At 50.2% G+C, this 12,042-nt stretch overlaps 1 protein-coding gene across 1 annotated transcript in view; it reads right to left on the bottom strand.

Annotated features, from left to right (window-relative positions):
- Positions 1-12,042, bottom strand: part of Syt17 (synaptotagmin XVII) — a 68,937-nt gene that overhangs the window by 13,992 nt on the left and 42,903 nt on the right. The window contains exons 7-8 of the mRNA XM_013011196.1: positions 9,510-9,630; positions 8,873-9,028 (exon numbers count right to left, since the gene is read on the bottom strand). Of these exons, the coding sequence (XP_012866650.1) occupies positions 8,873-9,028; positions 9,510-9,630 (277 nt within the window). The remainder of the gene's footprint in view (positions 1-8,872; positions 9,029-9,509; positions 9,631-12,042) is intronic.

The following is a 12,042-nucleotide window of genomic DNA, read 5'->3' as shown; positions in this document are numbered from 1 at the left end:
ACCACGTCTATGGCTTCCAGGCCTAGTCCCTGAGATCCTCCCAGAGACTCCTCAGCACTCTGCTGCTCTCCATCCTTCTCCCTCTCCCTCCCTCTCTCCATCCTTCTTCTTTTCTCCCTGTCTCCATCCTCCTCCCTCTTTCCCTGTCTCTGTTGTTCTCCCTTCCCCCCGCCCCATCCACCATCTAGAGGCAAAACCCCACAGAGCCTGAGAAGGCCCCAGAACCACAGGGCAGATGGTGCCTGGGTCACCCGTGGAAGGACCATGCACGAAATGACTCACGAAAGAGTATTGGGAAGAAATAAGCTTCTCTTGAGTGAAACCACAAACACCACAGTGGCCGAGCTATCACAGCGGCTAGCCTTTCCTTAACAAGTACAACAACTTCGGGCTTTGCACCGAGTCATTGGAATTCCTCCGTCTTGCTCTCTCTTCTGCACAACTGCATAAAAACAAATTGATTGACCAGCCCTGGTCCAAGCCTCCCAAATCCATAAATGCTCTCAAGTTAGGCACATTTTGAGCACAGAGATAATGCCACAGTGGAAAATTTGTTTTATGCAAAACAAAAAAAAAGTTTTAAGGAAAGATTTACAGTGTTGTACAGAATTACCTTCAGGCTCTGTGTATAAAACATAAAGGAAGCCAGACGCTTGTAGCTCACAACTGTCAATCCCAGCTACTCAGGAGGTTGAGATCTGAGGATCCTGGTTCAAAGGCAGCCCCAGCAGGAAAGTCTGTGTGACTCTTATCTCCAATGAACCACCAGGAAACCGGAAGTGGCGCTGTGGCTCAAGTAGTAAAGCACTCGTCTTGAGCTGAAGAGCTGAGGGACAGCGCCCAGGCCCAGAATTCAAGCCCCATGATTGACAAAATAAATAACTACATAATTAACTAAATAAATAAAAATGGTATGCATAGGTCTTTTCCAAGATAGCTCATTATGCATATGCAAATACTCCAAAGCGTGGCAAGTCTGCAATGGGAGACCAAATCTGATCCCATGAATTTTGGATGAGACCCTCAGGCTGCACCTGCTGGTACAGCGAAGCTCAGGTAAGACAGTGCTCACCAACCAAGCGTGTGGCCCTTGGGGGACCCAGCTAGTCAGGAAGGTTGGCTACAACTCTCGGAGAGACAACGAGCCAGCCTTGAATTCCTCCTCTTCCCCCTGACCTTGAGCAACCATGCTCCATAACCGGAACAAGTCATCCCTTGCCCTCACAAGCCATAAGAACAGCAGATACCTTACGGGCCCTTTGGCAGACGGGTTAGCGGACAGCTTTCTGCCTCCTGGGCCTGTTTATGGAACTGAAGAGGCCAAGGGTGTGAGAGGCTCCAATGCCCCCACCTCCCTGGCCAGTGCAGGGCCCTGCTGGTAAAGACCCAGCGAAGCCCTGCACTGTCACCCACCTGTGAATAAAGACCTTGCCCATAACTCCTTCCCCCAAAATTATTTCCATGAGGAGCCGATGACATTCTGTGCTGTTCCCAGGAGGGGCCCAAAGAAGCAGTTTTCATGTCAACTTACAAACTGGAAAAGAGAGAAGATTCCACCCACAGAGCATCTGCTGTGTGCTAAGTCTCTGCATGCACGTCATCTCTTCCAGTCCTCCGTGGCGCCAGGAGCCACATCTGTTCCCCAACGCCAAACAGCCGTGGGTAACCACTAGGTGTCTGATAAATACTTATCATCTAAACTCCCAGCCCAGGCCTCACCCCAGCTTACTGCTCCAGCCTCACTGCATAATTCACTCCCTTTGTTAACTTTCACGTGGACACTCTGGCCTTCTGTCCCTCTGAACCAAGCAAGCTCATTCCTGCCCCAGGACCCTTGCGTCTGTCATTTCCTCCTCCTAGACTATTCTTCTCCTCTTTTTGCACAGGTGGCTCTTTCTCAGCTCATATTGCCCAATTGAAAATCATCATCTTCCCTTGATTGATTTTATTCCACCCCCTCCCCCCCCAGTATTGGGGGCTCATATTTGTTTGGTTTGGTTTATACTCTACCATTTAAGCCATGTCTCTGGGCTGGCTTTTTCTAGTTACCTAGAGATGGAATCTCACAGACTTTATCTCTGTCCCCCGAGAAGCTAGACATGAGCCACCGGTGCCCAGCAAGATTTTCATTGTATCATCCTTTCAATATAATAAAACTTCAGCACTAGCTGGGCACCAGTGGCTCAGGCCTATAATCCTAGCTACTCAGGAGGCTGAGATCTGAAGATTGTGGTTCAAAGCCAGTCGGGGCAGAAAAATCTGTAAGATTCTGATCTCCAATAAACTATTCAGAGAATGCCAGAAGTGACTCTGTGGCTCAAGTGGTAGAACACAAAGAGGCTCAGGGACAGCACCCAGGACCCGCAAAGAAGTGAGCGAGCCCTGATATTCTTGCAGCACATCACTGATCTGAAGATAGTCATTGGAACCTTGAGTCTGTAGCCAACCAGTCGGAAGGGAGGCAGACTTGAACTTGCAGCTGGTGTCTGGAAGGACGCCAGTCTTTGTTCTGCCTCTGGCTAAACCCCATTACATTGCCCTTCTCTGAGTTCCCATTTCTTCAGCTGGAAAAAAAAAAGCCATCAAATAAAACATCCCTTCTACATGTATCTATTCAATGAACATGCACAGGAGGTTCATGGACACATGCCTCCCTCCCAACCCCAACTTTCTGACCTCGCTGTTTGGACACAGGAAACAGGTAAGGGGCCAAACAACTTATGCTCAGCCACACAGGAGCCAGGTCTGGCTGACTAGGGCATCCTTCGGCGTCCTCCGGAGTCATTAATATTTTCTAGGAAGAAGGGAAGCCTGGAGGCTGGGGATTGAGCAAGGGGCTCAGTACTCTGGTGAAGACACGGCTCACCACTCCATACCCACATTTCCTGCTGTCTCTTCTCTTCACAGCCAAGAGTGACCAGACATGCTTGACATGCTTGAGTCTAGATCTCTCCCCAGAGGCCTCTCCCTGTCCCCCCCCCAGTTCCTCTCTCCCATCCCCTCCCACCACCAGGATCTATGTAGTGCATAGTCAAGGCTACAAAACTTCTCTTCTTCTGTCATCACTCTTCTGCTACCAAGCCCATCCGGTGAGGGTCTTACTTCACTTGTGATACGTTGTCGCTTCCTAAAATGTCCACCTTACCCTTTGCCACCTTGCCATTCTTCTCAAGCAGGTTGACCTGTATTGCTGGTGATCATGCTCAACCACTTGGCCCACATTTTTTTTCTCCCTTCCTGGTTCTTCAGAAATCCAGTCTCTTTTGGAACTGCACCTGGACACCTGAAATCCTTGTTATACGAGCCCAGGGGTCCACGCGTAGGCTGATAGGGGTCTCATCCTTCAGTGTGTCCCCTCTGCCTGCTTTCTCATGCTGTGATGTTCCAAGGGCACACTTCACGGTCCCCTGGCTGGACAGTGTGTGTGTTGTGGGGGGCGGAGGGAGATCACTCTCCTCAGTCAGCCATTTACATCCTATGAGGGGCTGGGAGGGAACCCAGGCCTCTAGTAGCTCTGGCTTGACCCATCTCTCATGCTGCCAAATCATAGGACCATAAGAGCCCAAACCCACCTGGCTCTCCAGCTGGGTTTGCATGTGTCATGTGTCAATTCCAGCTTCCCCGGCACTGTGCCAGCTGAGAGAGCTCTGTGGTGATGGTGGTTAGGTGAAGGAGAGAGGCTGGCAGCAGAAATCCACAGGCAGTTGGGCTGAGCTGTGAACCTCTGCATGCCAGCCCTCCAAGTCCCCTCTCATCACCTTGATAGGAGCCAAACCAACAGCTGGGATTTTCCTAGTGGTCACTTATGGCTGGATGGGTCCACACAATGCTGTGCCTTTAATTCCCATATGCCTGTGAACATTTGCCCAGGAGGGTACACAGAGCTCTGAGAGGTGAAGTCACTTGCTTAAGGTCCCACAGCTAATTAATGGGGGAGGCCAAGATATAAACCTAAGTGGATGTGATTGCAGGCTTTGCTCCTCTTGGAGACTATCCATCATCGGTATCAGCATCGCTTCATCTAGTGGTGCCTGATCACTGATCATCGTGAGAGGCAAGCTAAGGCTAATGATCTTCAGGCTTGGGATGGGAAGCTCAGAGCAGAAGAGAAACTCTTCACCCAAGGCCATGTACTGAAGACACATTGTAGCTTGTGCCCAACAATCCACGGTCCATGTGACCACTAGGAGGCAGAGCTGAGGCGGGGGTCCACTAAGCCAGGCTGGGAGGGACGGGGGCCACTGGATGGCCCCAGAGAGGAGTGGGTTGTGGCAGGGACTTGGGGAGACAGGCCACGGAGCACCCCCACAGCCTCTCTCTCCCCTGAGACCAGCAATGCCTCTCGAAATTGCTTCCCTCCTTTCTGTCTCCTGGACATGCTCGGCATGTCCTCTGCCTGCTCCCCAGGCCTCTCTCCCCCACATTTCAGGCTAGCTCTGTTCATGTCTCCCCTCCCCCAGGACTAGGGGTCTTTCCAGGGGAGCAGGTGGCTGCTTGTCTACCCTGTGGTACCGCCCTGCTCATCTCAGTCAGTGAGCAGGGTTGCTGCTTCAACTGCAGAAGGCCAAGTCATTATGGAAAACAGACCAGGTGCCTTGGCACCCGTGGCAGGGCCTGGCAGGACTCCTAAGCCAGAGTGGGTGGGCAGGCAATCACAGCGGAGCAGGCAAAGGCTGGCCAAGCCAGGTCGTGGAGGAGAGCCTCTGTGGAGCTCTGAAAAGTCCAGCGGCCAGGCTGCCTTCTTTCCTGTAGATTGGGGTCCAGGTGTCAGGATTTGTTGGTGGTAGAACTGGGGATTGAATCTGGGGGCCTCACGGTTGCTAAGCAGGTGCTCTACCACTTGAACCATGCCTCCAGCCTCCTTTGGGGCTAAGCTCTCTATACTCAGGCAGGCCTGGACTACAGATCCTCCTCTTTGTGCTTCCCTGTGGCACTGGATGAGGAGGACAGTCACAGGCCACAGTGCCTAGTCATTTTGGGGACTCTGTGTGTGTGTGTGTGAAAGCCTGAAGCCAGCCATGCTCCCTACACCTCATTGGGCACACTAGCGCCTGGGGAAGAGCAAGCCATGCACACTTCCAGCACTGGCGATCGCCAATGGGTCCCTGGAAGCCTATGCCCAGGTCAGTTGTCAGAGCAGCTGCGGGGGGTGGGGGTGGGGTCGGCAGACAGGGTGGGCAGACAGCGGGGTGCTCCTCCAGGCTGACTCCCAGCACCCCATCTACTCCTAGTAAAGAAAGCGCTGTCTCTAACCAACCGCCATGCTGCCCTGACTCCCAGGGGCCTCTCAGGAAGACATCAACCCACCAGGGGTCTTGTGTTGCTCTATCTCCCTCTTTCCTTCCCTCCCTCCCTCCTTCTCCTGTCCTTCTTCTCTCCCTCCCTCCTTCTCCCTTTTCTTCCTCCTGTTTTCCCTCCTTCCTTCCCCTCCTCCTCTCCCCCCCCCCCATTTCCTCCCTTCTCCCTCTATAGCCAACTCCACTTAAGTTAATCTCCCAGAATGTTCTGGAAGCCTCCAGATCATGTGTTATACCACTGAAAAACCAACTTTCCCCTCTCTCCCTTTTTTGAAGCTTGAATCACTGAAGCCACCTGTGGAGAGCAGCCTTCCTCCTCCCTTCTCCCAGGGAAAGCCCAGCCCACAGGTTCATTACTGGCTTGGCCTAGGGATTAAAATGCCCATCAAGCTGACTTGTGTTAGGAAGTGTTTGGAAACACAGGCCTGGGCTGGGCTTCAGATCAGCAGGCTAGAGGTGAGAGCTCTTTTTCTCAGTTACCAAATCATGCCAGTTAGAACTTCAGGGACTTTATACTCAAGAACGGGGCAGCTCAGCCTAGATGGATACCACCTATTTTTGCCTCCCAAGTAGCTGGTGTTACAGGTATGAACCAGTGTGCCTGGCTCACCAATAGCACTTTTTTTTTGTCAGTTGTGGGGCTTGAACTCAGAGCTTGGGTGCTGTCTCTGAGCTCTTCTGCTCAAGGCTAGTGCTCTACCACTTTGAGCCACAGCTCGCTTCTGGGTTTTTGGCGGTTCACTGGAGATAAGAATCCCATGGACTTTTGCTGCCTCTGCTGGTTTTGAACCATGATCCTCAGATCCCAGCCTCCTGAGTAGCTAGGATTACAGGCGTGAGCCGCTGGCACCTGGCTTCTCAAATAGCTCTGGAAAAGGCCAAATCCTCTCCGTGTGGGAAATTTTTTTCTTGCCAAGTGGGGGAAAAGTGTCTGTGGGGTATGTGTGGGGAGGAGAGGGGAGAGATACACACCAGAATGCCAAAGGCAGTGACTTCTGGGAGGAAGGACTGGGAGGGAGAGGTGGAAGGGAGGAAGGTCTCCTGAGGCCGTTGTTATAAAGTGCCTTTTTCTGTGCAAGGCAGAAAGCTCAGCATTGCCTCGGTGTTGCTCTCATTTAATCTACTTAAGCAAGAGGCTCTTGTTTATTATTCCCACTTCCTGGCACCCGGATCTTGCCCAGGGCCACCAAGGCAGAGGAGGTGGAGTCAGGATCCAGGCTGCCTCCCCGTCCCCACACTTATGCTCTGCTCTGTGTCTCTGTGCACCTTGCTGTGTGTCACTCAGCCGCAACCAACATCAGCCGTGGTGGTCCTAAAGTTTGGGGGGGCGGGAGATGTATGCAACTGTCAGGGCTTCCCAAATGTGCTCTCAGACACAACAGGAACTCCTTGGTGTCTAGGAAGACTGGGAGATAGCCAGTTCACACTGTGACCTGTGTTGGTTCATACAGTCCCGCTGCCCGCCTTGCCTGCCATTTAAGGATTCTGTACTCGCTCTTGTCCTAGAAGCATGGAGCGTGGCCCTGGGCTGTGTGTAACAGGATCCGGAGAGCAGCTGTCACAGCCTGCCAGGATCCCTGTGCCCACACGGGCAGGCGTCCTCTGATGGGAAGCAGATTCTGCGGGCGACAGGCCCTGAGAGAGTCCAGAACCATCCACTGATGGAGGGGCCCGCTGGGTGGAGGTGACAAGACACTGTCAGTTCATCAGAAGATGCCTCAGCCATGGCTCAGGTTAGTGGCAGGCCAGGGACCAGGAGTCTAGACCCTGTCCACAGAGGACAGTTCCAGGTGCCCTGACATGGGACTGTTCCTATTGGGTGCCCATGGACAGCAGTGCTTGAAGAAACCCAGGATGGTGACCCTGAGTGGACAGGGTGGGTGACGGTGAGGATTAGCAATGAAACACAGGAGCTACCTGCCATGATTAGGTCACATGACAGGATAACCAGTTACTCCCGTCATGGGGGCAGTTTCTAAGATGTCCCCCTTCACCCTCACCTCCCACTACCCACGCTCTTGGTAGATCCCTTCCTCCTGAGCACTGGCTGGACGGAGATGTCAGCTGGCTCTCCACACTGCTGTGAGTGACAAGACACCCAAGAGAGGCAACTTAACAGAGGAAGGACTGATCTTTGGCTCATGGTTTGGTCTAGGTTTGCCTGGACACACACGTATGTGGGAAGAACAACATGGTGGTGGGAATGGTGTGCAGTGGAGGCTGTTCACCTCATGGTGGACAGGAAGGAGAGAGGGAAAGGAAGAGGGAGGGGCTGGAGGAGGAGCCAGGAAGAGAGAGAGGGAGAGAGACAGGAAGGAGCCAGGGACAAGATACTCTGAAGGACCCACCCCCTCAGCGATCTACTTCCTCCAGCTGGGCTCCACTTTTCACAGCCTCCCAAAATAGTGCCATCAGCTGGAGACCAAGCGTATGACATGTAACCCTTTTGCCGATACACTTTATACCCAAACCATCACACCCAGTGAGTTACTTCAAATGAGCAGAATAGGGGGAAAAGAATGATAGAAGGTCATTTCTGATACTAGATTACAAAACGACCCTTTCTTGCCCTCTCTTGTTCCCATGGTTGACCAAACAGGTAGAAATTACCTGTCATCCCATGAAGCAGCCTGGGGTTGGAGGGGCGGGGGGAGCGCAAGGAATCAAGGAAAGTCATTAAAAGCCACCAATCAAGAAGAACTGAGATGACCCACTTCCTGGTCCACAGCTTCCAAAGAGCAGAATCCTGCCAACAGCTACACAAGAGAGCTTACAAACAGCTCCTCCCAATATGAGTTTTCAAATGAGGCTGCAGCCCCTAGCCAACACCTTCACGGCAACCTGGTCAGAGATACGCAGCCACAACCACACAGCAATGCTATGGCTAGGCTCCTAAGCCACAGGCAATCTGAGAGCAAATGTGTATTGATTTAAGACACTGCATTGTAGGGTGATTTGTTACTCAAGTGATAGACAACTAAAGCATCCTGAAAACAAAGGACAACATGAACAACCTACCAATTCTACCAGACAGTGGCACATGATGGCTCTACTTAAGTATCATGAATTCTTTTTTGAGTAAGGTAGCCCTGTTTTCTCATGTGCTTCTATTAAACCAAGCAACTTCAATTATCTTCATCACCACTACCATCATCATCATCACCCCCACTATCAGGACCATCATCATTATTCTCACCTCCATCATAGCTGACCAGATAGTGAGTTCTTGCTACCCAGCTGGGACTATTTCATAGTCACACATCATCATGGTACAGAACACTTATTGTTCACATTTTATAGAGAGGGAAACCGAGGCTCTGAAGGCGTGAACTTGCCAAAGCCCTCAGTCACTATGAAGCAACTGTGGGAAATCTAGCTCAAGAGTTAAGATGTGTAGCAACTTTGCTCCTATGGCTCTGTGAGTCTTGCACAAATTCACAGATGGTGAGTAGACTCAACCCCAGGTAGCTGGACATCAGACGTGAGGTTCTCAGCTGTCTAGAAGCTTCTCTTCTCTAAAGCAATGAGCTGCACGTACTTCACCTAGGCCGATGAGGGACTAGAACGCTGCCTACCTGTGAACACTAGGCTGGCATTCTCCAGTTCTTCCTGGGGAACTTTGAAACTGAAGGACTCGTTGTAGAAAGGATCAATGGTACCTCTTAAGAAGGAGGTCTTCTTGGTTTTCACCAGCTTCAGTCCATGTACCAGCTGGACTTTCACAAATGGGTCTAAGAAAATGGACAGCGGTACAGGGTATTGGAAACTGTGACACCCGATATATCTACCATTCATTCATTCAACTTCCCAACCCCTCCCTCTCTCTCCACCTGGCCATTCCTCCCTTCAACTCCCTACCTCTGCCTCCTCTTACCCATCTAGTCTTCTCTCCATCCAGCCATTCAACCCTCCTTACATCCATCTCTCAGTCCATCTCTCCATCCATCCATCTCTCCATCCATCCACCCACCCACCCATCCATCCATCCATCCATCCATCCATCCATCCATTCATCTCTCCATTTCCCATCCACCTGTCAAGTCACTGGCCCACTCAGCATTTATCATCTATCCCCCTACAGTGTTTGGAAAGGCAAGGGGGTGGGGTGGGTAGAATCAAGACACAGAAAAGCCACATCTCCCAAACTCATGCAGATGCACAGACGTCCCATTAAGGGGGAAGAGGGGAGGGCAGGAGGGAAGCACACCGTACCTGAACCTTGGCTCACATCTGTCTGAAGAAGCTGCTTGGCTCGAATGATGTCAACGTTCAGTCTTCCAGCACTCGGGAGATAATTCAGAGACAGAAGCAGCTCCCCCAGCTCCACTTCATTCTGCAGAGAATGAAAATGGTCAGAAAGCTGCTGTTAGCTTTTATCCCTCTGGCACCCACCAGGCAGGACGCTGATTCCAGCAGCCCACAAATGGTTGCTGCGGGTGGGGGACTAGGGGACAAGGGAGCCTTCTTTTAGCTTTCCAACTAGTTTCTTCATTCTGTCTCAGGAAAGTTGTTAGCAGGGCGCCTATCCTAGCTACTCAGGAGGCTGAGATCTGAGGATCACGGTTCAAAGCTAGCCGGGGCAGGAAAGTCTGTGAGACTCTTATCTCCAATAAACCACCAGAAAACCAGAAGTGGCGCTGTGGCTCAAGGGTGGAGCACTTTGCCTTGAGATAAGAGCTGAGGGACAGCGCCCAGGCCCAGAGTTCAAATCCCATGACAGACAAAAAAATAAAAAAAATTCAGTCTCAGGAAAGTTGATATTTTCCCCAGCTCTAAGAAGACTTAAAAGTCACAGCCACAACAAAAGTGTGGGTCACAGAAGAATAAGTGTAATATGCCGTATGTAAGCTAATCGCTTTATGTACAATAACTGCTGTAGGTGCTATGATGAGTCTGTGACGTATTTGTATATGAACTCAGGGTAACAGATGAGGAGACTGAGGCCCAGGGCGGGTTAAATAACACATCCAAGGCAACCCAGCTAAGAATTGGCAGAGCTAGCCTTCAGACCTGATCTACAACAGGACCCATGTTTCTCGCGTTACCATGGCAACACTTGGCAAAGGCCTTTCCTATAGACCAGTAGTGTTTTCTTGAATGCCAACTCTATCCACCAGGAAAGAGCTGTCAGTACTCAAGTGCATGATATCCAACTGCCAAAGTTCTAGAACCCAGGAGTCCTTACTTTTCTTTTTTGTTGTGGTTGTCGGTGGTGGGGCTTGAACTCAAGGCCTGGGAGCATGGTACCACATTGAGCCACAACTCCACTTCCAGTTTTCTGGTGGGTAACTGCAGTTAAAAGTTTCACAGGGGAAGGAAAGAGATGGTAGGGGGAAAACAAAGGAGGGGGTAACAATGCTCTATAGGAAATGTACTCATTACCTTACTCATGTAACTGTAACCCCTTTATACAGTATCTTTACAGTGAAAATATATTTTAAAAAAAGTCGCACAGACTTTCCTGCCCAGACTGGCTTCAAATGGTGATCCTCAGATCTCAACCTCCTAAATAGCTAGGATTCCAGGCGAAAGCCACCAGCCCCTCACCTCTGTGTTCCTTTTAACACCATTGTAGAAAATACAACCATTTTAAATAAATAACCAATCTCCACCCCCACTTGACCCAATTGCAACAGTATCAACATTCTGTCAAATGATGTTTCTTCAGGATGAGCCTCTAGTGGATCTGGACATTAACTCCAATGTTCCATGGTAGGGGGTGATTATGATCAAAGAACTTTGTCTGTGTGTATGAAAACAGAATAATGAAGCCTCTTAAAACTGCTTTAAAACAGAAGAGGTAAATTGATCAAACTTCATTACACGCATTTATAGAAATATCACAATGAAGTCTTTCTGGGCTACTAGTATACATTAATAAGAAAAACATCTGAGCCAGGAGCCGGTGGCTCCTGTAATCCTGGCTACTCAAGAGGCTGAGATCTGAGGATCATGGTTCAAAGCCAACCTGCGCAGGGAAATCTGTGAGACTCTTATCTCCAATTAACAACCAGAAAAATGGATGTGGCGCTATGGCTCACATGGTAGAGCACTCGCCTTGAGCTGAAGAGCTGAGGGACAACGCCCAGGCCCAGAGTTCAAGCCCCATGACCGACCCCCCCAAAAAAAAATCTGGAAAACTCAGTCAGAAGGAAGAAAAGCACACAGAACCATTCACCCCCCCATATCCTCCCTCAGCTTCAAAAACCATTTCATGGTCTACCTCCATTAACCTGTACCTTCATTCAATCCCATACACTACTTCCTCCTAGACATCATATTATTTTATCTGCAATATTTCAATGTATTTATCTCCAAAGAATAAGATCATCCATCCCCTCCACCCACCCAAATGTTCATCCGTTCATTCATCCTCTCATCCATCCCCCATCCACCCATTCAACTATCTACACATCCACACACCCATCTCTCTCCACCCATTGACCTATCCATCCATTAATCTATTCATTCATCCATTTACCCATCCATCCACCTGCCCATTCAGCTCACCCACCATCCATCCATCCATTCACCCATCAAGCCATGAATAGGTATGCATGCATACATATATCTACCAACCCAACTCTTCCATCATATCAGCAAATTATTGCCAAATGGCAGCTCTGGAATAATGCTTGGCATGAAGTAAATAGTCAATAAACATTTGTTGACAGGATGAGCAGTCAAACCAAAAGATAACCAATACGGGAGCAAGTTAGTTCCCAAACAAGAAACAATGTCCAAC

This window comes from Dipodomys ordii, unplaced genomic scaffold (genome assembly GCF_000151885.1).
Source record: "Dipodomys ordii isolate 6190 unplaced genomic scaffold, Dord_2.0 Scaffold14, whole genome shotgun sequence".
Taxonomy (NCBI): domain Eukaryota; kingdom Metazoa; phylum Chordata; class Mammalia; order Rodentia; family Heteromyidae; genus Dipodomys; species Dipodomys ordii.
This window is presented reverse-complemented; position numbering and strand designations above follow the sequence as displayed.